This window comes from Pan troglodytes, chromosome 21 (genome assembly GCF_028858775.2).
Source record: "Pan troglodytes isolate AG18354 chromosome 21, NHGRI_mPanTro3-v2.0_pri, whole genome shotgun sequence".
In the NCBI taxonomy this organism is placed as follows: Eukaryota; Metazoa; Chordata; class Mammalia; order Primates; family Hominidae; genus Pan; species Pan troglodytes.
In genome coordinates this window covers 51,187,916-51,214,596 of record NC_072419.2, presented here as the reverse complement: position 1 = coordinate 51,214,596, position 26,681 = coordinate 51,187,916, and the positions used below count along the sequence as shown (strand labels likewise).

The 26,681-nt window shown below is 46.3% G+C and overlaps 2 protein-coding genes and 1 long non-coding RNA gene across 14 annotated transcripts in view; 1 reads left to right on the top strand and 2 right to left on the bottom strand.

Moving 5' to 3' along the window:
• Positions 1-325: 325 nt before the first annotated feature.
• Positions 326-18,525, top strand: TOMM34 (translocase of outer mitochondrial membrane 34). The gene is given in 7 exon segments (NM_001246399.1): positions 326-541; positions 4,196-4,295; positions 5,461-5,613; positions 8,676-8,845; positions 11,795-11,942; positions 17,074-17,200; positions 17,441-18,525. Coding segments are annotated over 7 exon segments (930 nt in total). The 5' UTR covers positions 326-414; the 3' UTR covers positions 17,546-18,525.
• Positions 4,326-8,735, bottom strand: LOC134809175 (uncharacterized). The gene is made up of 3 exons (XR_010154248.1): positions 8,598-8,735; positions 7,974-8,035; positions 4,326-4,396 (listed from the first exon to the last, which is right to left on the bottom strand). It is a non-coding gene; the product is annotated as an uncharacterized LOC134809175 (long non-coding RNA).
• Positions 18,526-21,353: 2,828 nt separating the features above from the next.
• Positions 21,354-26,681, bottom strand: part of PABPC1L (poly(A) binding protein cytoplasmic 1 like) — a 29,651-nt gene continuing 24,323 nt past the window's right edge. For 6 of the 12 annotated variants that reach the window (XR_010154238.1, XR_010154240.1, XR_010154244.1 and 3 more), the window contains 5 exons: positions 25,176-25,282; positions 23,937-24,030; positions 22,478-22,608; positions 21,920-21,994; positions 21,354-21,542 (listed from right to left, as the gene is read on the bottom strand). Coding sequence is in view for 1 of the 12 variants with exons in the window: in XM_054674444.2 (XP_054530419.1) it covers positions 21,926-21,994; positions 22,478-22,608; positions 23,937-24,030; positions 25,176-25,282 (401 nt within the window). In the remaining 11 variants the exon portion in view is untranslated. Of the gene's footprint in view, positions 21,543-21,919; positions 21,995-22,477; positions 22,609-23,701; positions 23,774-23,936; positions 24,031-25,175; positions 25,283-26,681 lie in introns of those variants that run through there. The other 6 variants (XR_010154239.1, XR_008541237.2, XR_010154247.1 and 3 more) reach the window with 4 other exon arrangements.

Sequence of the window (26,681 nt, the reverse complement as noted above, 5' to 3'; positions counted from 1 at the left end):
TGCATTATCCTGTTTTGTTTTCCTTACACATGAAATTGTTTTCCTAATCACATGAAATTAGAGTCTTCGTTTGCTTATCAGTTAATTGCCTGTGGGGACCCCACTAGGACATAATCTCCCTGATAGCGGGGCCAGCCTCCTTCCCTGCGTCATCCACGGCGTTCTAGCAACTCAGGGAGCCCAGAGCATGCTGCCGCCCCGCGTGCAAGGGAGCCTAAGTTCCAAACCGAGCACGCGCAGAGGGCGGGACGCTCCGGGCCTCCAGGTCTCGCAGGCCCCGCCCCCGACCCGCCCCCTCGCCGCGGGTTCGCTGTTGGGCGGAGATATTCGCCGCCGGCGCTTGCGCCCGGACGGTGTGCCGCACCACACGGGGGAGGAAGGAAGGAGCTCCCAACTCGCCGGCCTGGCCACGGGATGGCCCCCAAATTCCCAGACTCTGTGGAGGAGCTCCGCGCCGCCGGCAATGAGAGTTTCCGCAACGGCCAGTACGCCGAGGCCTCCGCGCTCTACGGCCGCGCGCTGCGGGTGCTGCAGGCGCAAGGTACGACCCCGGCCCCCATCTCACCTCCGGGCCTGCTCCTCCAACCCCCGCAACCACCGCCCGGGCCTCGCGCGGCGGCCAGCAGTCCTGCTAGGCCCTCCCACCCTTCCAGCCCCTTCCGCCTCCGGCATCCTACCAGAAACTTCCTCTGCCCTTTCTTTCCACCTGCTTGTTAACCGCCCTGTCGGCCCCCATCCTAAGTTATTTAGGCCTCGTTCTGAGCCCTGAGAAGAAAACTAAACCCTCCTGCCCCGCAGCAATTCATTTTTCAGTTAGTATTTGTTGAGTAGCTGTTATATACCGCCTGTGTAACAAGACACAAAAAGTCCCTTCTCTCAAGGACAGCGCATTCTTGGGGCGGTGGGGAGGGCGTGAGTCTTAAGCGAGTCAGTAAGTAAACGAGACCTGTGGGATAATCAGGGTTAGGAAGAAGACAAATAGGGTGATGTGATAGAGTTGACTGGAGTGGGAGATCAAGGGCAACATCTGTAAAGAAGTGATATTTGAGGTGATGTCTAAATGATGAGAAGCCAAGCGCACAAGGTTTTCGGTCCTGAAGTGAACTGCAATGAGAAAGGCCCCCCCTCCAAGACGATATAAACATGGTGTGTTTCAGGGGTCAAAGCATAGTGAGCCAGGGCAGGGAATAGGAAGACATGAGGTCAGTTAGGAAGGCAGACCCTTATTTATTGTGGAGGTGTTGTAAACTCTGCTAAGGAGTTCGGATTTCATGCCAAACTGGAAGCTTGGCATGAAAGCTGCTGGATGGGAAGCTACTGGAGAGTTTGAAACAGAAGAATAGCATATTCTTACCAGTTCTCCCAGCGTCCAGCTTTCGTCAGCATACCGCAGACCTTTGCCCAAAGCCCCTTCTCCAGGGTGACTTAATCAGAAACCCTCATTGGTTAAAGCCTTGACTTTTGAAAGGAGCCTTGGATCCTGGTTTCTGTGAGTCACCGTTCAGTACCTATTTCCCTTTGCCGCCTTCCTTTTTTTCCTTTTCTTGGCTAGCATCTGTTGAGTGCTTTACCATGTGCTAGACATTTTAGACACGATCTCCTTTGATCTTTATTATGGCCCTGTGGATAAAATGCTTAGAAAGGAGGAGTCCAAGAGAGTTAAATTGGCTCCCTCGGGGTTACACAGTGAAGACATGGAAGAGCCACGATTTGAATATGGATCTGTTTGATTTTGATGCTAAGTCCAAATTTTTAATCATTTTGCTAGACCTCTCCTCACATCCTCTCCAGATTTCATTCTTTTTTTTTTTTTTTTGTCTGCACTTTTTGCAGTTTCAAGCCACTCCTTTGCCCCCTTCTTTGTTCTAGAAAACTCTCCTTTAGGCCCACTTCCTCATGGCAGCCTTACTTGATGAAGTTGCTGAGGAAGCTGAGGTATTGATGTTGCTGCCATTTTCATTCATCTCACCCCAGCTGGTCTGGAAAAGCTTGTACATTTGTATGGGTTAATTCTGGGTCCATAGAAAAGCTAGCCTGGTATCTAGATTTAGCAAGGAGCGGAGTTTGGTTCTGCTGCTGCTACAGATTTCCTAGGTAATTTTGGGCAAGTCTCTTGATTTATCTGATCAGTCTTCTTGATCACGAAGAGAGCTCAGGGAACAGGCTAACACAATGAACCCTTCCAGCAAGTCTATGAAGTGATATCCTCATGTGGTAGGTGGGCACGCATGATCAGAGGGATGGAGTGACTTGTCAGGATTGCAGGGTGAATGCCCTTTCCACCGCACCACTGCTGTTTCTGAGCAACCGTACTCTGGTGACTCAAGATGGATTACAGGTTTTGGGTACTTAGCTCCTTAAGGGCAAGGATGTATTTTACTAGTCTTTGTACTTTCCGTCTCTAGGCCTGGCAAAACAAGAGGGGAAAACGCTTGTTATTGTTGGTATTGAATGAAAGATATCAAATATCAACATGGCAACAGGATACTTAGTGAAAAAAATAAGTTGCAGAAGGATAGGCAATATGATGCCTCTTAGGAAATGTTTTAATAGACATAAAATGGTATCTTTCCTGTTCTCACACACACACACACACACACACACATATATAAATGTAGAACATGCTTGAAAATGTTACATACCAACTTCAGGATTGTACTGGCCTCTGTGAGTCTGGGGAGGGAGCACAGGGATAAGGATGGGGATGGCTGGAGTTTTAGCTTATCAAAAAAATTTTTAAGGGCTGGGTGCTATGGCTCATGCCTATAATCCCAACACTTTGGGAGGCCAAAGCAGGAGGATCACTTGAGGCTAGGCATTCAAGCCCAACCTGGGCAACACAGTGGGACTCTGTCTCTACAAAAACTTTAAAAATTAACTGGGCTTGGTGGTACACACCTGTAGTCCTATCTGCTTGGTAGGCTGAGCTGGGAAGATCACTTGAGCCCAAGAGTTTGAGGCTGCAGTGAGCTATGATTGTGCCACTACACTCCAGCCTGGGCAACAGAGGGAGACCCTGTCTCTAAAAATTAAAAAAGTTGGGAACTAATATAACATGTGCTAAATCTTGTGGTGGATTCTGAGATAATGGTTTTCTGTATGTTTCAAAATTTTCAAAAAGAGACCCTGTTTTCAATTCTTTTTAAAATTATGGCCCACACTAGTGGGTATGAAGTGGTTGAAAATTATCTTTAAAAATAAAGATCATTGTTGGTTGGGCACGGTGGCTCACGTCTGTAATCCCAGTACTTTGGGAGGCCGAGGCAGGCGGATTGCCTGAGGTCAGGAGTTCAAGACCAGCTTGGCCAACATGGTGAAACCCTGTCTCTACCAGGCGTGGTGGCGAGTGCCTGTAATCCCAGCTACTCAGGAGGCTGAGGCTGAGGCAGGAGAATTGCTTGAACCCAGGAGGTGAAGTTGCAGTGAGCGGAGATCGCTCCACTGCACTCCAGCCTGGGCAACAGAGCAGGACTCTGTCTCAAAAAAAAATACATAAATAAAGATCATTGTGGCCACAGTGAAGGACTTGAGCCTCTGCGATTCCTGAGGGTAAGGACTGCCTTAGAAGAATGTCTAATAATTCTCCCCATGGGGTAGCTTAAGGCTTTTTCCTGATTAAGTTCTCTGTACTCCCATCACACCCAGCTCAATTATCATTTCCCTGACAAAGTCCTTTCTGGCTTGACCAGGTAAAACTAGTCTCATGTCTTTCATGGGTGTTTTGTGCCCCTACAACTTTTGGTCAATCCATTTATCATGCGTTTATCATCTTGTTCCCTCCCTCCCTCCCTTTCTTTTTTCTTTTTTTCTTTCTTTCTTGGATTTAAATGCTTTTTGTAATAAAATACACACCTATCCATCCACTTACCCACCCAAACCCAAGTAGTTACAGCATGGATTTCTTTGAGGCAGAAGCTAGCTATTTCATGTTTATCTTTTGTCTGTTATCAAGTTCAGTGCTGGAATGAGTGAATGAGGAAATACTTGGTTCCCTTTGAATGGCAAAAAGCGCAGTGTCCTTCTGTCACATAAGAATGACAAACACACCAGCCCAGCGGACCAACAAGCCTGAACAGGTTATAGTTATCTCTACCGCCTTAACACAAAGCCCAAAGAGCTCTGAGTTTGAAATGTATCCTAATGCCCTGAGGCACCCATTTTCCAAACTGATCATCTTCCCACTCTACCTGGGCAGGTTCTTCAGACCCAGAAGAAGAAAGTGTTCTCTACTCCAACCGAGCAGCATGTCACTTGAAGGATGGAAACTGCAGAGACTGCATCAAAGATTGCACTTCGTAAGTGGCCAAGGGTAATTTTGGGATGCCTGAGGGTCTCAGAAGAGGAGGCTGGGTTAATCTGGCTTGTTTCTTCTTTGGAAGGATCCCATCAATTACATCTGGGACAGATATTAAGAAAGTGTCACTGAGTTTCACCAGGTCACTGAGAATGGGAGTCTCTATTTGGTCCTTATGGCCTGTGACTTGCATCTTTGGAGTCTTGGCTCTGCTGCCGAAAAAGGAGTGGGATGGGCAGTTAGAAGCAGGCCGTGAAGTCTTTGTGCAATTTGAAACCTGGGAATAAGGTGGAGTGGCAGACCAGTAACTGGCTTGCCCAGGTGCTTTTCTGGGATGGGAGTATGTGAGGGGAAGGGAGCGAAGGAAAGAAGGAGGAATAGAGGTTAATAGATTGTCTCAGAAGGAGAAAGGAAAAAAATGGTATTCATGAATGACCAGTTTTAGAGGACACTGAACAATGTTTCATATCTCTTTTTCTTCAAGCCAGTCTAATATTCTTTTATCATCATTAAACTCTCACATTTACCTGAAATGTGTTCTCAGATCTGATGTCCTCTGACATTGCTTTAGATTCATGCCCTGGTGATAGCCAGGAGAGCAGGAGGGGTGTGAGCATACTCACAGAGCCTGTGCTGAATTAATTTGTGCCATGCCTTGTGCCAGATTTCCCTCTTTGAGTGTTCACAGCCAATCTGTGGGGTACGGTTACCATGTGTCCCAGGCCAGAACTTGGTTGCTGAGGGTTGGGGCAGTAAAGTGATTTACCTGGGTCACATAGTTAGCAGCAGAGGTGGAATTCAGACACCACCCCATCTGACTCCAAAGCTTGTTTGTTATTCCCACTAGACCACAACTGTAAAAAAACATAATAGCATGAAAGCCATGAGGCTTTTGTTCTTGATTTTGGGGGAACTGAAACTATGAAAATTGATGCATGTGCACACACATTTAACAAAATTCATGTTTCTCTGCCTTCTTTCTCCTCCTCACTTCAGTCTACGTTGAAAAATCCCTGTTCTGAGGTTTGGCGTTTTTAGCCATGTCTCTCAGCCAGAAATTACTTCCTGTACGCTGAGTGCTCCAGATAACCCTGCCTGGAAGAAACTGTAGGGAAACCCTGGTGGCTCAGCAGCCAGCCAGTTGACATTTTTGCCTCCTATTCTAGAGCACTGGCCTTGGTTCCCTTCAGCATTAAGCCCCTGCTGCGGCGAGCATCTGCTTATGAGGCTCTGGAGAAGTACCCTATGGCCTATGTTGACTATAAGACTGTGCTGCAGATTGATGATAATGTGACGTCAGCCGTAGAAGGCATCAACAGGTGAGCTCCATTGCCAGCAGGTGGTCTCCACGGCAACTCCCTGTCCTTCTTGATTGGCTGCGGGCCATTGCCTTGTCTGTCTTCTGAGGGGATCCCTTTGGCTACACTTAGAAAACTCCCGATGGGCATGTAGGGGAAGCTGAGAAAGGAAAATCTGCTTTTTTATTTAGCAGGTTTTCAGGGAGTCAATTACTAAGATTGATTGATTGATATTTGCCTACATGTGCCTCACAGTATCTATGTACACAGTAATATTTATTGTACACTTTAAGGTGTTGTGCCCGGTTCAGTGGGGGATACCAAAATGAGAAAGAGATACAGACCCCACTTACCTTCAAAGCGCTAACGCTAATTGGAAGAATAAGACACAAGCCCAAGCAGCTATGACAAGCCTAAAAGGATATGGTTTGTGGACATGGTTCAGTATATTGCACTGTGCCAATCCAAGAGGTTCCCCAGGTGCAATTCCTTTCTGGTCTCTGAGCAGTTATTGGCTTTTATCTCATGGATATTGTCATTTGTATAACTGATCATGTTTCCCCTCTGCGTGTGCGGCTAGAAAGCCAAACACTGCACTAATAGCAAACCCTTAACAGGGACTTCATGGTATGTATTTAGTGCTTTATTTCTGGCTTGACTTGTCTGCCAGCATTCTTTGTTTTCTCTTTGCCTCCTTTTTAATTTATCTGATTCCACAAAATCTACCAATTATGTGACAGACTTTGCTCTAGGACCTGGGCTGATGACTGAGACATACCTCTTCCTGCCGTCATAGAGGTCCCGGTCTCAAGGAAGACACCAGTCAGTAATAGGCAAGCACAATACAACATGATAAGCGCCATGGTAGGAGGCAGCACAGGGGGCTCTGAGGCCAGAAAGGAGCCACCTAGCTAGCTGAGAGGGAGAGGGGGAGGCCAGAGAGAGCTTTTCAGAGGAGGTGAGCTAAGAATGAGAGATATGGGGTAGGGGGTTAGCCAGAAGACAGAGCAGCGTGTGCAAAGGTGAGCAAGTGTGACAGATCACAGGAATTGTAAGAAGTCGGTTTCACATGGTGCTGCAGGCAGGAGCTCAGCTTGGGACAGGTTGGTGAGGCCAAGTCACACAAGACCCAGGGTTCAGGGCTTGGACTTAATCCTGAGCAAGTCAGCCTTTATGAAAAGGTCTTTAGCAGTGGAGCAACATGAGCAGATTTGTATTTTAGAGAAAAGCTCTTTGCTGCCATGTTGAGGGATGATATGAAGGGCAACAGAATAGAAAGGAGTCATGCAGCAATCCAGGGGAGAGGGTGGAGAGAAAACAATGGGACCAGTCAGGGGACATGTAGGAAGTATATCAACAAGCTTTAGTGGTTGCGGGGTATCGAGAAGGGAGGAATAGAAGAAGACACTCAGATTATTGACATTCAGTCGGAGGTGACTGTGGGACATAAGACTAGAGATCTAAGTAAGACGGTTGGGTATTTACATGGAACAAAGGAAGAAAATACAGGCCAGACATAAGGATTTGAGGGTCATCAGCGCAGAGGTGGATTAGGGCTGTGAGAAAGAAAAAGAACATCACAGCTAGTGTGAAGAGGATGGAGCTTTGAGAAACTCCAGCATTTGAGGGACTTACAGAGGAACAGCAGCTGGAGAGGTGAGAGGAAACAGGGCATTGATGTCCCAAGGGAAGGAGTATTTCAAGAAAGATGGAGACATCATTAGTGTCAGGTGTTCCAAGGAGCTTACATTAAAGGTTTGGCAATGAAGTCACCGGTGGCTCTGATGGAAGCTGGTCAGTGGGATCAGGAGCCAGAGGGCAATGCTTTCAGAAAGTCAGGCTTGAAGAGAAGCTGGGGAGTATACCTGTGATGGCAAGGGGTGTCCAGTATGGTTTTATTAGGTGAGGAAAGAGTTAAAGGGACTTAAATGCTGACGGTTGGAGTTAGTAGAGAGGAAGGATGAAGATGTGGGAGAGGGAGGTGCTGCCTGGGTGTGGTCCCTGAAAGAGGCAAGAGGAGATGGGATCCAGAGCTTAGGTGGGTGGATTGGTCCCATTGTCTCTTCTGTTGTGACAGGAGAGAAATAGGAAGGATTGGGCACCCAGGCAGGTAGGTTTGTATTTGGGGTATGAGGAAGTTTGCTCTAAAAAAGGGGAAGGGCCAGGGAACAGGTTTGAGGAGAGCAGAGGTTTGAAATAGCTTGGCCGCCAGGAAAACAGCCTAGCCAGAGACATCTTGGAATTTGTAGTGATATAGTCTGTGGATTTTATTCTTGTAATATAGGAAACGTGGTTGTAGGAGCAGAAAAAGTACACAGTTAGCATTATTCACTCATTCAACACGTAACTGATTGGGCCTTGGTGGTTGCTAGGTGACATACCAGGTGCTGGAGATCAGTTGACAGAATGAACTTGGTCTCTGGGTGGCATTTTAAGCTGAAATCTAAAGAATAAGTTGGAGTTAGCCGGGCCTGGAAGGTGGCAATCTTTTTCCAAAATGAAAATGGTTGTTCTGGGTAGAGGAAAAAGCATGTGCAAAGTCTTGAACAGAAGGATCAGAAGAGAATGTGGCTCACAGTGAAGGGGGACAGGAAGGGGTGGGGACCAGATCTCACATGCCACATTAGCCTAGGGAATTGGGAACCCCTGAGGAGTTGTAAGATTTGAGAATGACATAAGCTTTGCATTTTTTAAAAAGCCTGAGCATTAAACAAATGTCAGGTGCTTGCATGGTTGTGTACGTGATTCATTGATAAAATATGAAACAAAATGTATGATTCTTTCTTGGAGAAACTATAGTCTTTTTGGATCATGGTTTAAGTATCCTTAACAAGCAACAGATCACCACTTTAAAGGTAACATAGTTTGACCAAGCTCAAGGAATGTCATGGGGACTGATCTGAGATGGTGTTTATGGGTTCCTGTATTGCACGTGTTGGAGGAGCTAAAGAGGTGGTTCCGACCAGGGGGAGGGTGGCAGCTCTGGCTCTTCTGAAAAGGCCTACCTCCCATGGGTGTGTGAAAGGAGAAATATCTTCTTGACCCAGCTGGAAACCTCTCTGCAATCCTGCCTTCTTTTCCAGAATGACCAGAGCTCTCATGGACTCGCTTGGGCCTGAGTGGCGCCTGAAGCTGCCCTCAATCCCCTTGGTGCCTGTTTCAGCTCAGAAGAGGTGGAATTCCTTGCCTTCGGAGAACCACAAAGAGATGGCTAAAAGCAAATCCAAAGAAACCACAGCTACAAAGAACAGAGGTGAGCTGTGACTCCCTGCCCAGAGTCTTGCAATCTCCCACTATCCATTTTCTTTAGAGTAGTCCTGCAAAAATTGGCATTGTTTAGCTGAGTTATAAAAATAATCTTAGGAACAAAGTATAAAACAAAATACAAGTCTTCACCTCTTAGAGATTGTTTTCTCAGCTGTATAGTGAGGGTGATGATAAAGTCTTCCTCACAACCATGAGGACTGAATGACATAAGACATGTAAAACTCCCAGCCTGGCACATAGGCATGCAGTGTGAGTTCCCTTCTCTTTCCTCTGGTAGCACTTGGGATGTAGTACTTAGGATGTTTTTGGTTGCAAAAACAGAAAGCTCAACATGGTAAACATAGTATAGGGAATTTATTGGCTCATAAAACTGAAAAATCCAGAGAGAATTCAGGCAAGGTTTGCTCCAGCAGCTCAGTATATTAACAGACTAACTCCATTTTTCTGTACTTATCACAGCTTTATTTTCTGTTGTGCGTCAGCTTTGTCTTTGGCAAGCTTCCCTCCTAGTAGCAAAATAGCTGTAGCAGTTCCCGGCCTCACATCCATACCCCATGCCTAATGACCCAGAGAAAGAAAGTCTTTCTCTGATAGCTCACTAGGAAAAGATAGGATTTTTTTCCCCCAAAAAACTCTAGCTCACATATTTTCTCAATCGTTTTCTCAATCTATTCTGGTCTTCATGGTCACAGGCCATTCCCTGAAGTACACACCATAACCGGCGGATGAGATTTTGTGATTAGGTCACCCTGAGGCACCTGCCCCACCTCCAGAACTAGAGGGTGATGCTTCCCAGGAGCATGTACACTGTGTGAATCCCTGGAGAAGCATGAAGAAGAGAAAGGAGATCCAAGCAGCCAAAAACAGGAGATTCCTCACCTCAACTGTATGAAATGAAGAGGCCATTTGTCAGGCACTAGGAAGCTCTTTTAATGCTCCAGGGGAATGGTCCCAGCCCAGCAAGCTAGGGATTCAGGCTAGAGGTGCAGAAGGGATCAGAGGTGGAGCCCTGCCATGTGTAAGTGACCTATAGGTTTTAGGGGAGGACAAGAGTTACTCACCTTCTACAGGAGAACGCCTCTCTGGTCATGGGTAGCATTCACTCTGGTTTGTGGGAGCCTGGTAAGTGTTCCCCACTCTTCTCTAGGATGAAAATGTGCGGTGCTAATGAACCTGATGGCATCAGTGCACCTACCATTGATTTCATTCTTTCAATGAGTGCACCTACCATTGATTTCATTCTTTCAATGAGTGCACCTACCATTGATTTCATTCTTTCAGGGTCACTGAGCCATGTGTTCCAAGCCATGTGTATGCTAAGCAGTGTGACACAGAGGACAGTCTTGGCCCTCAGGGAACTCTCCCTCAGTTGAGGGACTGAGACATGTAAACAGTGTCTTAAAACACAAGGAGGAGGAACATGTGCTTTAGAGTCTTAGTGTTTGAGGATTTCAGGATAGAAACTGACTTAAGTGCATGAGGGAGTCAGGGAAAGACTCAGAAGGGGTGGCAATGGAGGTGGAGCCTTGAGCTGGACCTTGAAGAAGGTCATCAGGTGGGAAGGAAGGAGAATCCTTGGCAGAGACAGTGGAGAGAGTTGGAGAATGAAAGCGCATGGGGGGAACAGTAGGAATAAGGATGACTGCAGAGTGGTGTGTTGCAGGGTGCCAGTGAAGCTGAAGCCCTACTTCGAGAGAAACCTGTGTGCATGTGCACAGGGAGATGTACCCACAAATGTTCGTAGAAGACTGTAATAGCAAAAAAACAACTGGAGATAACCCAGATCTCCATAAATGGGAGAATGGACAATTCAGCTTTGGTATTGCAGCAATGAAAATGAAGGAGCTGCAGGTCTGTGCATCTCAGGAATATAACATTAAGGGGAAAAAGAAAAACCAAGTCATAAAAGAATACACAGACTTATTCTTCTGTATGAAGTTCAAAAACAAAGTAAACAGCAAATGATCTGTGGGTACTGTTGTATATAGTTATACTGTTTAAAAAGGTGGGGAAGAAGCACAGAATTGGGGATAATAGTTTCCTCCAGCAGTGGATTGAATTGAGGAAGGTCCCCCAGGACTTCAAAGGTCCTAGTTATGTTCTTTTTCTTAAACCAGGCAATGAATTCAGGGTGTAAACCTATAATCTTACCCTGGTCATAAATATTTAGTATTTTATAAAGATAGTTTTAAAAAATTTTGAAAAGCAGATGATATGGAGCAGAGGCTGGAATAATTAATTGGGGCCAAGCAGTGAAGGGCCTGAACACCAAGTTGAGCAGCTTGGATTTCACCATGTTCCCTCTGCTTCCTCTCCTTGAAGGCTGGAGCAGAGCTGCATGTGTTAGATGAGGGAGGATACTCACAGGCTCAGCCCAAACCAGAAATGAGGAATAGCAGGCTCTTCTCCCCTTTTCTCATAGCCCAGAAGCTATACCTTTTCTTTACCAGATATTTGTTTATTAGTATTTATTTACTTATTGTCCTGCTTTAAGTTTATAGTGTGTTCCGTACTTTCTTACATACTCTCAGATTTGACCCTGAAAATAGCCATCTGTGGAATTAGTATTGCCCTATTTTATTGGTGAGGAAATTGAGGTCCAAAAGTTAGGTAGGTCACACAAGATCTTCCAGCTACCAAGAGGCAGTGCCAAGGCTAGAACCTGGGTTGCTTTTTATCATTTATATATTTTTATGTGCATGCAAAAATGTTTTTATATCAGGATTCCCCAACTTCTTGATGAAAAACTGTTGAATTGCCCAGAAGCTATTAATTGGGGGAAGTCATTAATCAGGAAGGATGATTTACAACAGGGGAGGAAATCTCTGGGAGAGAGGATTGTAGTCAGTTTGGAAGGGACGATGCTGAAGAGACCTCACTGATCTCAGTTGGGTGCTGCTCCATGGTTTTTTTCCTCTTCTGAATTTGTATCTAGTGCCTTCTGCTGGGGATGTGGAGAAAGCCAGAGTTCTGAAGGAAGAAGGCAATGAGCTTGTAAAGAAGGGAAACCATAAGAAAGCTATTGAGAAGTACAGTGAAAGCCTCTTGTGTAGTAACCTGGAATCTGCCACGTACAGCAACAGGTATCTCCTATACAGCTGCTGGCCTGGGGCATTTCAGGACATTTGTTCCATAGTCTTCTCTTGGACTGCAATGGGCCCTTCATCCCTAGCATTTAGTCAAGTATGTTATGGCTGAAAACATGCATCCACGTTGTGAGCTAGCCATGACCAGTGGCATTCATTCTCTCAAAAGGGTAGAAACTGAGGGATGCCAAATGGTAGCCTGGGCTTTGTTGGCCCCCGTCCCCAGAATTTTCATAAGCATGCAATGTAACTAAAAGCAGTGTGCCTGCTCTGCAAACACAACCCTAACACAAGTCTCTTAGCCTGTCCACCCCACCACGCTACGCTGCTCCCTACCCTTCTCCAAGACCCTCCTGTTAGAAATTCTGGCACCATTTCTGTCTGAGAGTACTGGCCCAGAAGCCAAAATGTGAAGTAACCATTGCCTGGCATGACAGCAGGAAGGATGGGTACAGTCTAGCCTGAAAGGTTAGACTTGTGGGCCTGTAGAAAGTCCTGCACCAGGAGCTGCCGTCAGTGACCACTGACTGAGAACCTGGGAGCCAGGGTGCGGTCCCTTCACTGTGTAGGAGTGACTGTTCTCCAACAATGCTCGTATAGGTGGTCTTTCTGTTTTAGTGTTTAGAAAATTGAGGCTCAGAGAAGGAAGGGTTTTGCCTTAAACTCAGCCAGCCAGTAAATGTTGGCACAAGAATTGGAATCTGACTTCAACAAGATCTTCCTGTTACTTTTACTCTCAGAAGCTTGAAACATTCAGCAAGAGACCATATCAAAACCAAATGCTTAGTATAAAACATTATAAAATGTTAGAAATCTGTTTATCCTTCCCTACCAGCATACACATATCACTCTCTAGTTCAAAAATCTTGGATCTAATATAGACACATTGTTCCTTATTCCAAACTCTTGAGATAAAATGTGTTTTCCAGCCACGGTGGCTCAATGCCTGTAATCCCAACACTTTGGGAGGCTGAGGCTCCGGGAGGATCACTTGAGGTCAGGAGTTTGAGACCAGCCTGGCCAACACGGCAAAACCCCATCTCTACTAAAAATACAAAAAATCAGCTGGGCGCTGTGGCACATGCCTGTGATCTCAGCTACTCAGGAGGCTGAGGCAGGAGAATCACTTGAACCCAGGAGGCAGAGGTTACAGTGAGCCAAGATTGTGCCACTGCACTCCAGCCTGGGTGACAGAGCGAGACTCTGTCACAAAAAAAAAAGTGTTTTCCATTTTAGTGAGGTAATATGGTCTGAATTATGTAACACCCCAGCAGTGTCTGGGGCAGCTTGCAGAAGTTAATTATTAGTATTTCTGCCAGTGAAACTTGAAAATTTCATGTTCACATGGGGTGGAATAGAGAAACTAAATAGCTTCATGTCAGTTCAGATCAGGTTTTGCTGCCCAATGAGTTGGAAAGATAACTTGTAGTTTTAAAGCTTATATTTTGGAATTTTGCACCTGTGGTTTTATGTGGTTTTATTGCTGATTGGACCAGAGGGGCCTCAATTTGCCAGGCTAATTTGAAAAAGAAGCCTGCAGCCTATTTGTTCCATATTTGTGTGGCATCTTCTAACTCCTCTATCTCTGGGCCCTCTTTCACACTGCTTACCTTATGCTGCTGGACACCTCCATTAACTCATTTTTCTGGATCATTACCGTATTTGGAGCTGTGTTTTGTCTTGTTTAGATACTGTTCTTCATGCAGGTGTCTGTGCCACACTGTTTTAATTACTTTTGCTTTATAATATCTTATAGGGCTGGTCTTTTCTTCATTCTTCTTAATCAGAGCATTCCTAGTATTTTCCCATGTTTGTTCTTCTAGCTAAAGCTTCGGATCATTTTGGCAAATTCCAAAAAATGTCTTGTTGGACAGCTTTTGGTTGTGATTGCATTGGATTTATAATTTAATCTAGAGGACTAATGACAAAACTGAATTTTCAGCCATTGTGGCTAACATTTTATCATGTCCTGGAACGTCTTGGACATAGTCTAATGCTCCACCTCATGTACGCCCATCTGAATGACACAATGCCCAGGCTTTGGCTTACTTTGGCTCCCTTTGTGCAGGTGACATCTGAGTGCATAGCACCTACAACTTGCCAGCCCTGAAACAGCTGTCATAAGAATCTCACTTGTACTCACAGCAGTTCTTCAGCTTAGATCATTGTCCTGTGTTACCTAATCAGGCTCAGAAAGATGAATTAATGACCACAAAGTTAAACAACTAGTACATGGTGGCTGAGATTTAAGCCAGATCTTTGTGACTCCAAAGCTTATTTCCCTTTCACTCACTTGTGTTATTTCCCAACCCCTTTGTAATTAAAACCCTTCTGACTGGATACAGTCACTTCATTTACCAAAAGTCAAGGGGGGTTATTTTATTGCCTGAAGTTATGCATTTTGTTCATCTTAAATATAGTCTTTAGAAGTCTCACATGACCCTATTAATCACCACATTTCTATTCTGAAGTCACGATACACTGTGGTTCCTCTGCTTCCCAGACACTTGGCTATTTCTTTAAATTGCCAAGCCCATTGGGAGGAAACTTTAGTTTCCTTAGAATTCCTCTGTGTTTAGAGGTGGCTCATGCCTGTAATCCCAGCACTTTGGGAGGCCGAGGTGGGCAGATTGCTTGAGGTCAGGAGTTTGAGACCAGGCTGGCCAACATGGTGAAACCCCATCTCTACCAAAAAATACAAAAGTTAGCTGGGCATGGTGGCATGCACCTGTAATCCCAGCTACTCGGGAGGCTGAAGTGGGAGAATTGCTTGAACCCAGGAGGCGGAGGTTGCAGTGAGCTGTTATCATGCCACTGCACTCCAGCCTGGGTGACAGAGTGAGACCCTGTCTCCAAAAAAAAAAGGAATTCTTCTGTGTTCAAAGTTTAAAACGGGCTACTATTCTAAAACTTGGTGATTTACAACAACCATTTTATTTTGCTTGTAATTTGTGGAGTCAGGAATTAGGGAAGGGCAGTTCTCATTTGGGGTCTCTCATGCAGGGTCAGCAAGATGGTAGCTGGGGCTGGAATCCTCTAAAGCCTTCTTCCTCGAATGTCTGGCAGCTGGGCTGCCTGACTTAAATGGCTGGGTGATGGAACTGCTAGAGCAAGCTGGCACCTCTTTCCACTTTCTTAGCAGCCTTTTCATGTGTGCTGGTGTGAGCTTCCTGAGAGCGTGGTGGCCTCAGAGTAGTTGGCTTCTTCCCTGTCAGTTCAAGGCTCCAAGAGCGAGTGTTTCCAGAGACCAAGGTGGAAGCTGCAAGGCCTATTATGACCTAACCTTGGAAGTCACATCGTGTCCCTTCCTCTGTTGGTCAGAGCAGTCACAGAGCCTGCCTGAATTCAAAGAGAGAGAGCAGATACACCTCCGCCTCTCAGTGGAGGATTGCCAAAGAATTTGTGCCTGTCTTTTAAGTTGTTACAAGGAGAAGATTTTTCTCTCCGTTAATTTATGAATTCCATGCAATCACAAAGGACTAGTAGAATTTTCTTTAAATTCATGATAAGTCAGAAAAAAATGAGAACAACGACATGAGAGAATCTGGTGTATAATAAAGTCTGGGGCAAAGAGAGATTATTTAATAAGAGGTGTTGGGTTGGCCAGGTTAGAGTTAAACTTGAATCCTACCTTACTTCTTATTTTAAAGTAAGTTCTGAGTGGATCACAGTTTGGAATGTAAAAAGCGAAACCATTAAGTTCTAGAAGAACACATGGATTAACTGTCTTGCAGTGGGGAAGATAGTGAAGGGAAAAAAATGTTACAGAAGTCGTTAAAGTTAGAGAAGTTTGATTTCAAAAGATTAAAAACCCTTATTAAAGATGTTCAGCTTTACCCACAACTAAGCAACTAAGGCAGTGAGATAGTGTTTTATTCCATATTGGCATACATTAAAATTTAAGACCCAAAGTTGGTACAGTTGTAGGAAAATAGGCTCTGTCAATAACTATTCAGCTTTTTTGGAAAGCATTTTGGCAGTAACAATCAGATTTTATTTCTTTTTTTGTTTTGTTTTGTTTAAGAGATGGGGTCTTCCTATGTTGCCCAGGCTGGTCTCAAACTCCTGGGCTCAAGTGACCTTCCCACCTTGGCCTCCCAAAGTGCTGGGATTATAAGCATGAGCCACTGCACCTGGCCAGTCAGGTTTTAAAATGCATGTATCTTTGGATACAGCAGTCCCTTGCACAAGGATGTTCATCATGGCATCACTTATTTACAAACTGGAAACAATGAAAAATACCTTTTGATAGGAAATTGGTAAGATAAATTATGCTACATCCAACTTAGTGAATACCCTGCACCCACTGAAAACAGTGAGGTGGAACAGATGAACTTATGTAATGAGCGCCCAGACATCTGACTGTTTTGTTTTTAGTGACTGTCTTTGGAGAGAAGGACTAGGTCTGAATGAGGAAGATATATACACACATGCACTTTTTTGAACCCACAGATGCAGAATATATTGTATGGATGCACATAACTTTTTTCCAACATTTTATTATGAAAATGTTCAAAATATAGGAAAGTTGAAAGATTTGTACATTGAACACCCATATACCTACCATCTAAATTCTACAATTAGTATTATTACATTGCCTTATCACTATTTAGCCATCTGTTGGTCTGTATTATTGTGTTTGATGCACTTAAAAGTAAATTGCAAACGTCTTTACATTTCACCCCATGTCAGCATTATATCATTAGAGTTCAGTAGTTGTTGGGTTTTTTTTTCCCCCTTAAAGTAGATAATTTTTTAATCTGTCAAGGGAAAAGTTTCAGGAAACCTTTTCTTTGCTTGAAAGAGCTCAGTATAGGAGAGTGCAGTACAGCATGATAGAACTAGATGAGATCAGGATCTGGAGTCCCATGAACGAACCCCCGCCTATTTGAATCCTGGATCTGCCCCTTAATACTGGCGGTACCTGGCCCAAGTTCCTTTACCCTTCTGAGCCAGCATGTTTCATCCATGAAAAGGGCTAGGATTGTTGTGAGGATTTAAGAAGACATAAAGTAACCAGCACAGAGTAGGTGTTCAGCAAATTGGAGATCACTTCTCAAACTACTGCGTGGCATGTGGGTGGCCCATAAGACGTGACTGAAACCTCTGAAATGGTCTTTCCCTTCAGAGCGCTCTGCTATTTGGTCCTGAAGCAGTACACAGAAGCAGTGAAGGACTGCACAGAAGCCCTCAAGCTGGATGGAAAGAACGTGAAGGCATTCTACAGACGGGCTCAAGCCCACAAAGCACTCAAGGTAAAAAAAAAATCCTGGCCAAAAGCTCCCAACATAGCTACAGAGATTTATGCCAGTGTCACCATTTACAGGGTGTAGCCAAGCTGAGACAATATCTGCAGCTTTTCCTTCTCATCCTGGGCCCAGGATAACTCAGAGCAGGCCTGTGGGCTGGGGTTTGAAAACACTTTGCTGCCTCAGCAGCTATCCCCACCCCAGTCCGGGAACCTTCCCCCACACTCCTGTCTTTTCTTCTATTAGGACTATAAATCCAGCTTTGCAGACATCAGCAACCTCCTACAGATTGAGCCTAGGAATGGTCCTGCACAGAAGTTGCGGCAGGAAGTGAAGCAGAACCTACACTAAAAACCCAACAGGGCAACTGGAACCCCTGCCTGACCTTACCCAGAGAAGCCATGGGCCACCTGCTCTGTGCCCGCTCCTGAAACCCAGCATGCCCCAAGTGAGCTCTGAAGCCCCCTCCTCAATCCCTTGATGGCCTCCAACCCTGTAAGAGGCTTTGCTTGTTCAAATTAAGCTCAGTGTAGTCAAACACAGACATGGTTGTTGCACCAGAAAGGTCCCCACTAGAGCTGAGCGTGAAGCTGAAGCTCTGTCCCTATTCCCCCGGCCCAGCTAGCTGATCACACCAACAGATCCTCATCAGCAAAGCATTTGGCTTTGTCCTGCCCAAGTGGGCTGCAGACTGAGTGCTGCCCTTGTAGCTTCCCCAGACCCCAACTCACTGCAGTTCATCTGAACAACCTGAGCTCCTGGGCCGGGGTGGAAGGAGGGGGATAAACCTAAGGCCCTGATCCAAAGCAGCCTGTTGAGCTGGTTCTCCAGGGCTGCAGTCTCTCCAGGTGTACAGCTGCTGTCCCTGCCCTGTCCTGTCCTTGCACAGTCTCCTGTGTCTGAGCCCCAGTGCCTTCTGTTCGGGCCCTCCTTTGGTGGGAAGGCAGAGCCCTGACCCTTGAATGGCTGTCCTTGACTCTGTGCTGCTGCCTTCTGCAGAGAGGCACCTAAGCTGTTTAAAGAGCCCAGTGATTGTAGCCGCTCCTCCTAGAGGTGGGAGGGGGCGAGAGGCCTCCTTGGTCAGTGTCCATGCTTTCTGGGCAGGGACTTGGCTTTTTGTTCCAACAGTGGCCTTCTCCGGGCTTCATAGTTCTTTGTAATATGTTGAAGTTAATTTGAATTGACTGATTTTGTTGAACTGTGTGTTTTAAGCTGTTGCATTAAAAAGCTTTCTTCTACATCAATATCTGCTGTGCTTTCATTTATGCCTTTTCAGCTTTGCACCTGGAACTCTGTAGTAATAATAAAAGTTATTGCTTATTGGGCATTCATTCATTTGTTGAACAAATTTATTGACATGTCTGCATGGGCCAGGCACTGTGAATAGTGCTAGGGAGATAGATAGATAGATAGCAGTGAATAGACACAGCCCCTGCTCTCGGAGGGCTGGTAGTCCAGTGGGAAGGCAAGAAGTTAATCAGACAACCACACACATGTAAAATTGCAGCTTGCCTGAGTGTTGTGAAGCAGTCGTCAGTGATTTCCCTGCCTAAAAGGGGAAATTTGATGCAGTGGAGGGAAGGGGGTCCCTGAGTAAGTAAAGCTTGAATTGAGTTCCAAACGGGGAGGTTAACTAGTGAAGAGGGGAGGGAAACACCGTGGACAGAACGGCATGTAAGGCCCTCATTGGGAGCACGGCCAGTGAGTACAGGGACCTAAAAGGGCTGATGAAATTCACAAAACATGGTATGGGGTGAGGCTGGAGAGTGCTCTAGGATCTAGCTAGAATCAAGGGCTGCCTCCCTTTCCTGGGCTGGTTTTCACCTAATGGAAGTAGAGTTTTAGGATTCCACAGAGCAGAGTAGACAAAGGGGTCTGATCATCCCTTGGCTCCCATCACATAGTGCTAGGCAGCACTCGGCGTTAAGCACACCACCTCTGAGCTCTCTTAAGGATGAGTCTGTTGTCTGAGCCATCACAGACATCCAGGCTGAAGCAGAGTTAGAGTCAGACAAACCCCATCGGCACAGTCAAGGGACAGTTTCAAAGTGGGGCACCGTACCCCTTTTATTGCCTCATAAGCAGGCAGGACTGATGTGAGGCAGGTTTCGTGACATCCAGTCACAACTGATTTACAGCATTCTGAGCTCTAGAAGGCAAGCAAGTTGATTTGCTAGTGAAGACACAGAGGGTGGGGCCGGCACAACCCGAAGAGACTACTCATTTTGTACTTCAAAAATGTCTGAAGAACACAACATAAGCTTCCTCATCCCCATCACTCATCTTTGAAATTTAACATCATTCAGTCTTTTCCAGAGATGCTTTGAGGAATAAAACTTCTGCTTCTCATAGGTTAATGTTTCTAGGAGAGGGACACACAGCTGTCAATGTGACTGTCTTAATGGTCGTGATGGAATTCTACCCCGACTCCCAGAGAAGGTAAAACACCGTTACGTGGGAATGACAGGGCAAAGAGCAGATCATGCAGGGTCTCCTAGGCTGTGTAAAGTAGTCCTTATTCTAATGATGGGAAGCTACTGCAGGATTTATGCAAGGATGAGACATCAGAGAGGCATTTTGAAAGAAGCCTTAGGACTGCACGGTGGAGGACAGACTGCGGGAGGGCCAGGGTAAATGCAGTTAACTGGCAGAAGGCAGTGAGCGCAGGGGTTGAGCTTAGCTCAAATTAGTGGATTTATTCCACTAGGTAGTGGTAGTGGATTTGGATCTGGTAGGAGGTCATGTTGGTGGATTTTCTCTGGAAGATGGGAGGAGAGAAAGTGGTGTGGCAGCAGGGCTGGGGAAACCCTCTGATTTTGGCTTTTGCAACAGAATGGTGGGGCCATTTATGGAGACAGAACACTGGAAGAGAGAATCAGAGAATAAGACTGGGCACGGTGGCTCATGCCTGTAAACCCCACCCGAGGCGGGTGGATCACCTGAGGTCAGGAGTTCGAGATCAGCCTGACCAATATGGTGAAACCTCATCTCTACTAAAAATACAAAAATTAGCTGGGTGTGGTGGAGTGCACCTGTAGTCCCAGCTACTCTGGAGGCTGAGGCAGAACTGCTTGAACCCAGGAGGTGGAGGTTGCAGTGAGCAGAGGTCACGTCACTGCACTCCAGCCTGGGTGACAGAGTGAGACTCCATCTCAAAAAAAAAAAAAAAAAAAAAAAAGAACCAAGGAATGAAAAAGAAAGAAACTTAGTTAAATCATAAGCTTGATTTTAGACATGAGTGTACCAAGATAACGAGGAGCTGATGGCAGGTAGGCGGTGGAATGTGAGAGAGGTGACTCAGGTGCTCTTAAGAATTGACTGGGCTGAAGAAAAAAACAGGGAGTCATCCTCGACTGGGTACAAATGGAAGATGCGCTTGTAAATTAGATAGCTCAGGAGAACATGGCATGAGAAACGGAGAGGGCCCAGGACTGAGAGTAAAGAAATGCCAGCAGTCAGGATTTGGGGAGAAGACGATGGAGCTGCACAGGGAACAGATTAAAAGCAGCCAAAGAAGTGGGCAGGACATGGCGAAGACAGGTTGGAGGTCTGTGGAGCGGAGAACAGGAAGAGTGAGTTGCTGAGAGTGGCAGAGCAGCCTTGAGGACTCGGTCAGATTTGTTGCTGGTGAATTTTTAGCAGAACCCAGTCTGCTTGGGCCATAGTAGCCACTTTCACTGGGTGGCTCCGGTACACGAGAGGGCAAAGACCTGGACTGTACGTCCCAGATGGGAGGTGAGCACTAACTGACACAAAGAAGCTTTTCGAGAGACTTCCCCATAAGGGGAGGAAAATCCTGACCTGGGAAGGTACCCTAAAACGTTCCTACAAGGGTTAATTATGTTACACAACCCCTTAGCCAGCCGAGAAGCAGCTGGGTGTTTGCCCTGCAGGGTGCCCAAGCCAGGGGCTGCATGCACATCAGATGGGGGCCCCTGTAGCTCTGGTCCATTGTGTGATATCCATGTCATCATCCACTGTACTGTTGATGGGTCAGTTCCTGACACTTCTCCTGCTCTTGTGTATATGCCCTCTGTGTACTTCAGCACTCCTTTAGGGTTTCTGTTTCTTAGAGCCTGAGCCCCACCCCAGTCATGTCTACCGTTTGCTCTGTCCCCACCTCCCTCAGACACAAAAGGGCCTCCTGGGAGGCAAGGCAGATTTTGCAGCACTTTTAATACACAAAGCAAAAGGTAATAGGCTGGATGGGTGACCAACCTTCATTCACATACAGAGCCCAAGTATAGATACAGACTAATTGGGAAATAAGTTAGAGTTTGCAGGGCCTTAGGGCTGAGAGCCAGAAACACTGTCCTTTTGGCAGCCATGGAAGCGAGGATTTCCTTTTCTGAGGATAAAAAGGTAAAAATAAGTGTTTTTAAAGTATGGCAGACACCCAGTCTTCAATAAAGAAGGTGGTTACATCCTGGCCAGGCCTTCAGGCAGGCAGAATGGAGCCAGGCAGGGCCCTGGGAAAGCCCAAACTATTCTGCATGAAGCCAGGCAGGGCAGCTGGCAAGAGGGCACCTCCTTCACCCTCCACCACCCCCCATTCCGATCACAGTTAATCATCTCCTCTGATTCTCACAACTTCCTCCAAACTCTTTGGTGCTTCAGAGAAAGCCAGGAACACGGCGCAATTCTCAGTGTTTGTGAAAGTCAGTCCCTGCCTATTTCCTTACAGCTTCTCCCGGGCTCAGCTGCTTCTGTCACCATTCCACCCACCTGGTTTCAGTGCATGTACGCCTTCGGCTGCTCCATAGCCTGGTGTGCCTGCAGCACGGCCACTGCCTCGTCTATCTGTGAGACATGAGTGGCGGGGGGGGCTTAGTTCAGCTATCTTAGCAGGTCACAGAAGAGCCTTGACCTCCCCCTCGCTCAGCATCCTGGATACAGGATCCTCCTCCATCCACAGGGTTTCTGTGGAACCCTCCCATCCACCACTGCTTGCAAGATCCCATGGCCCTGTCTGTCACCTTTGACACAGAGGTACATTGCTGGACAGCTGGAAAAATCTTAACCCTTACACTGAGTCACAACACACTTCCTTGTACCAAAAGACCTACCTACAGAACAACACAGAATTAGTCTATGGAAGGGCTGAAGTAGCAAACCCTTACCTAAGGCCCCTTCCACTCTTAAGATTCAGCAGGCCTTCAGGTATCAGCAAGAAGAAACACTTTATCTGGCCAAACAGCTATCCACTGGCTCCACTAGGAGAGCCCTTGTCGTTAGCTCTCCTCCTGCCCCCTCGGGCTCCCTGCTGCCCAGGCTCCTGCTTACCTTGGCATGGAGGGATTCTGGAGACTCCAGCATGAGCAACAGCTCCGAGTTGTCAATCTCCAGCAGCATGCCCGTGATCTTGCCAGCCAGCTGGGTGTGGACATCATGGATAAGGGGGTAGAGACGCTCCCCTGTGTGGAACACCTTCTAATGGCTTGTGCACGGCCTAGCTCACACCCCAGCATCCCAGGGCTCGTATGGAGTGGAGCACTGAGGACATCTGGGTTCTTCTCCCAGAACTGCTCCTTCTAGGCTATGACATTTAACACTTGATCTTCTAACATCAGGTACTTTTAATGACTGGGCCTGGTATTGGTGGTCAGCCCATCTCAGCAATGTGTCCAGGGCCCAGCCAGGACTGGGTGCCTTAAGTCGGGGCGGAAAGGGTCTTCCCATGAAGAAAGTGAAAATGTTTACAGAGAACTACTAACAAAGACTTCTACTTCCATTAAGCTCATTCAAAATGTTTCTGGGTGAGGCCAGGCATGGTGGCTCACACCTGTAATCACAGTACTTTGGGAGGCTGAGGTGGGTGGATCACCTGAGATCAGGAGTTTGAAACCAGCCTGGCCAACATGGTGAAACCCCATCTCTACTAAAAATACAAAACTTAGCTGTTCATGGTGGCATGTGCCTGTAAACCCAGCTACTCAGAAGGCTAAGGCAGGAGAATCACTTGAACACGGGAGGTGGAGGTTGCAGTGAGCCAAAATCGTGCCACTGCACTCCAGCCGGGGCAGCAGAGCAAGACTCCATCTCAGGGAAAAAAAAAAAATTTCGGGGTGAGGGGAAGGGGTAATGTGGCAAAACCCTAAGTAAGCTGAGGAAACAATGGGGCAGTGGTAATGGGGGCCTTCAGTAAAGGGTCTGGAGGTCTTGGGGGCCATGCAGTAAAGAACCTGCCAACCAGGAACAAGCTTGTGTTCACTTAGTGGCATTTTTATCAGGGCCTGCCATGGACACTAGGGGTGAAGATGAATTGCACAAGGAATCCAGAATCTATGGGAAACATCGTGTATTTACCAAACGCACAGATTCCCCACCTGCCTGCATTGAGCACTGGAAACTGGTGAACAGCAGCTTCCTCCCGTTCAGGAGAGGTGTGAGGAACTTTAACCCCCACCTACAAGCCATTTCTCAGCAGAAACCCAAGACCATACCCCTACTCCTCCCTTTGTCCCCTGATCTCCCCACATCTGGACTGTCTCCCAACCTCAAAGTCACAGGACAGCAGCAGTGGAAGAAAGCTCAGGACCATCCAGTCTGACCAGGGTTTTAAGACAAGATAACAGGTGCCTAGAGAATAGAGCCAGCTTGGCCACGGTCACCCAGTAGGGGGGTCGGTGACAAAGCTGGAATTTGACCTCACGTTGGACCACCACGTGAGGTGTTTCCCAGCAGGCTAGCCAGCTCGCAGCCCTCCTCTTCTTGCTCCAGAGTAGGAGAACCAGCCACTCACCAATCATCTGCTTTTGCTCATGCAGGGGCGCCGCAGCCAGCATGGACGCCGTCAGGGGCTCCTGTCCTGGGATGTGCACAGCCGGCTCCTGGACCTGCATGGTGCCGGGGACACATCCCTTAATCACCATGGACAGGCATGTCCTCAAAATACTTACCCTGGCAAGTGAGCAGAAGGCCAGGGAGGCACTGGAGGAGGGGAACAGAGGGCAAGGTCTGGATGATCAAGTGGGGTGGAGAGTCCCCAACAAGGGCAAAGTGGATTAGAAGACAAAGTCATGCCTCTAGCTTAGACGTTTCCTGTAGTGCTATGAACTTACAAAGGTCCCTGATGAACATTGATAAAGGAAAGCCCTGTGTTACCAATAACTTTGTGCCAAATAAAGCACTTTTTATCAAGTAGATTTATGGACATGTCCCCGGCACACCTCTCACCCTTTCACATCTTGGTAATTTTAAAACATTTTGGCCAGGTGTGGTGGCTCACACCTATAATCCTAGAACTTTGGAAGGCCAAAGTGGGAGGATCGCTTGAGGCCAGGAGTTTGAGATCAGCCTTGGCAACAGCAACATAATGAGACCCCTGTCTCTACAAAAAAATACACAAAATTAACCAGGCATGGTGTCACATGCCTGTACTTGGAGGCTGAGGTGGGAGGATCACTTGAGCCTAGGAGTTCAAGGCTGCAGTGAGCTATGATCACACCACTGCACTCTAACCTGGGTGCTGTCAAAAAAAAGACCCTGTCCAAAAAAAAAAAAATAGACATTTTTGCTGTTTAAAGACTGTTCTCATTCATTTTGCAGGAAATAGTTCAAAAGAGACACATTGAAATTCTACACAGGATATGATAATGCTGAATTTTAGGCCTTTTTTAGGGGAGGGAGATAAATACAGTCTTTGATTACAGTAAGTATTTTCTGTTTTGAAGATTAAGTACATCCCTTCAATAATCAGCATATTCTTAGAATACCTTTCCTTGGTGTTCATCACAAATACTAAGGATATCCAAATTAATTTTGGTAATAACCGAAGCAAAACAAATTGTAAATAAAACGTAATGCTGGCCCTCTTTCCCCTTCTCGCAGTAAGGGTGATCTCTTATTGATTGTACACATTAATAAATGAAACTTTACAAGCCAAGAAAAGAAAAAAAGCCAAGGCCCAACACCTTAGCTAAGGTTCTGAGCCAGGCGGCCAGGAGCCCAGGCTAAGAGCAGGCAGCTGGGCTGGCCTTACCCGATAGGTGCTATGTGCTGCTGAGGAACATTTGCACGGCAGGAGCGGCCGGCCTGGTGTACAGCATCCTACCCCACTGGGTCCTGTGGTCTGAGTACCAATGTTGGCTGCAAAACAAAACAAAACAAAACAAAAAAAGCAGAGTTCAAATAGCTGCTATCCAAAAACAAAACAAAACAAAACAAAACAAAACAAAACCAAAACAGAAAATAACAAGCGTTGACAAGAATGTAAAGAAATTAGAAGACTGTGCACTGTTGGTAGGAATGTAAAATGATGTAGCCACTACAGAAAAACAGTATAGGGCTTTCTCAAAAAGTTAAACAGAATTACCATATCATCCATCAATTTTACCTCTGGGTATATACCCAAAAGAATTGAAAGCAGGGTTTCAAAGAGCTATTTGTACAAACATTTTCTTTCTTTTTTTTTTTTTTTTCCTGAGACGGAGTCTTGCTCTGTCACCCAGGCAGTAGTGCAGTGGTGTTATCTCGGCTCACTGCAACCTCCCCCTCCTGGGTTCAATCAATTCTCTTGTCTCAGCCTACCAAGTAGCTGGGATTACAAGCACATGCCACCACGTCCGGCTAATTTTTGTATTTTTAGTAGAGACAGGGTTTCACCATGTTGGTCAGGCTGGTTTCGAACTCCTGACCTCATGACCCACCCGCCTCAGCCTCCCAAAGTGCTGGGATTACAGGCGTAAGCCATCACGCCCAGCCTGCACAACCATTTTCACAGCAGCATTATTCACAATACCCAAAGGGTAGAAAAGTGTCCATTGATAGATGAATGAATAAGTAAAAATGAGGTCTATACATACAATGGAATATTATTTAGCCTTAATAAGGAGATTCTGACACACGCTACAACATAGATACATCCTGAGACATGTAAAGTAAAAAAACTAGCCACAAAAAGACAAATACTCTACGATTCTACTTACATGAGGTACCAAGCAAGAACAGTCAAATTCACAGAGACAAAGTAGAATGGCAGTTGCCAAGGGCTAGCGGGAGGAGGAACGAGAAGTTATGGTTTGATGGGTACAGAATTTCGGCTCTACAAGCTGAACAGAGTTCTGGAGAGTGGATGGTGGTGACAGTGCACAACAGTGTGAATATACTTAATGCCATTGATCTGTACACTGAAAAATAGTTAAGTGGTAAATTTTGTTATGTGTATTTTAAGCAGGGGTGTCAGGGCCTGGCAGCAACCTAAGGCCAGAGACTGAGTATGCCTCGTTCACGCAGAACCTCCAGTGCTGAGCCTGGGGCCCCAGCACACTGTGGATGTGAGAACATTTGCAGAATGAAAGAACAGATGTGCTTGCTGTACAGCCAAAATCTACACCCTTGTTTATAGTCACTGCAATACTTACCAGGCTTTAGGCCTGTGCTAAGCCCTTTCATGCATGATCTCATTGATCCTCAACAACAAGCCGGGCATGGTGGCTCATGCCTGTAATCCCAGCGCTTTGGGAGGCCGAGGCTGGTGGATCACCTA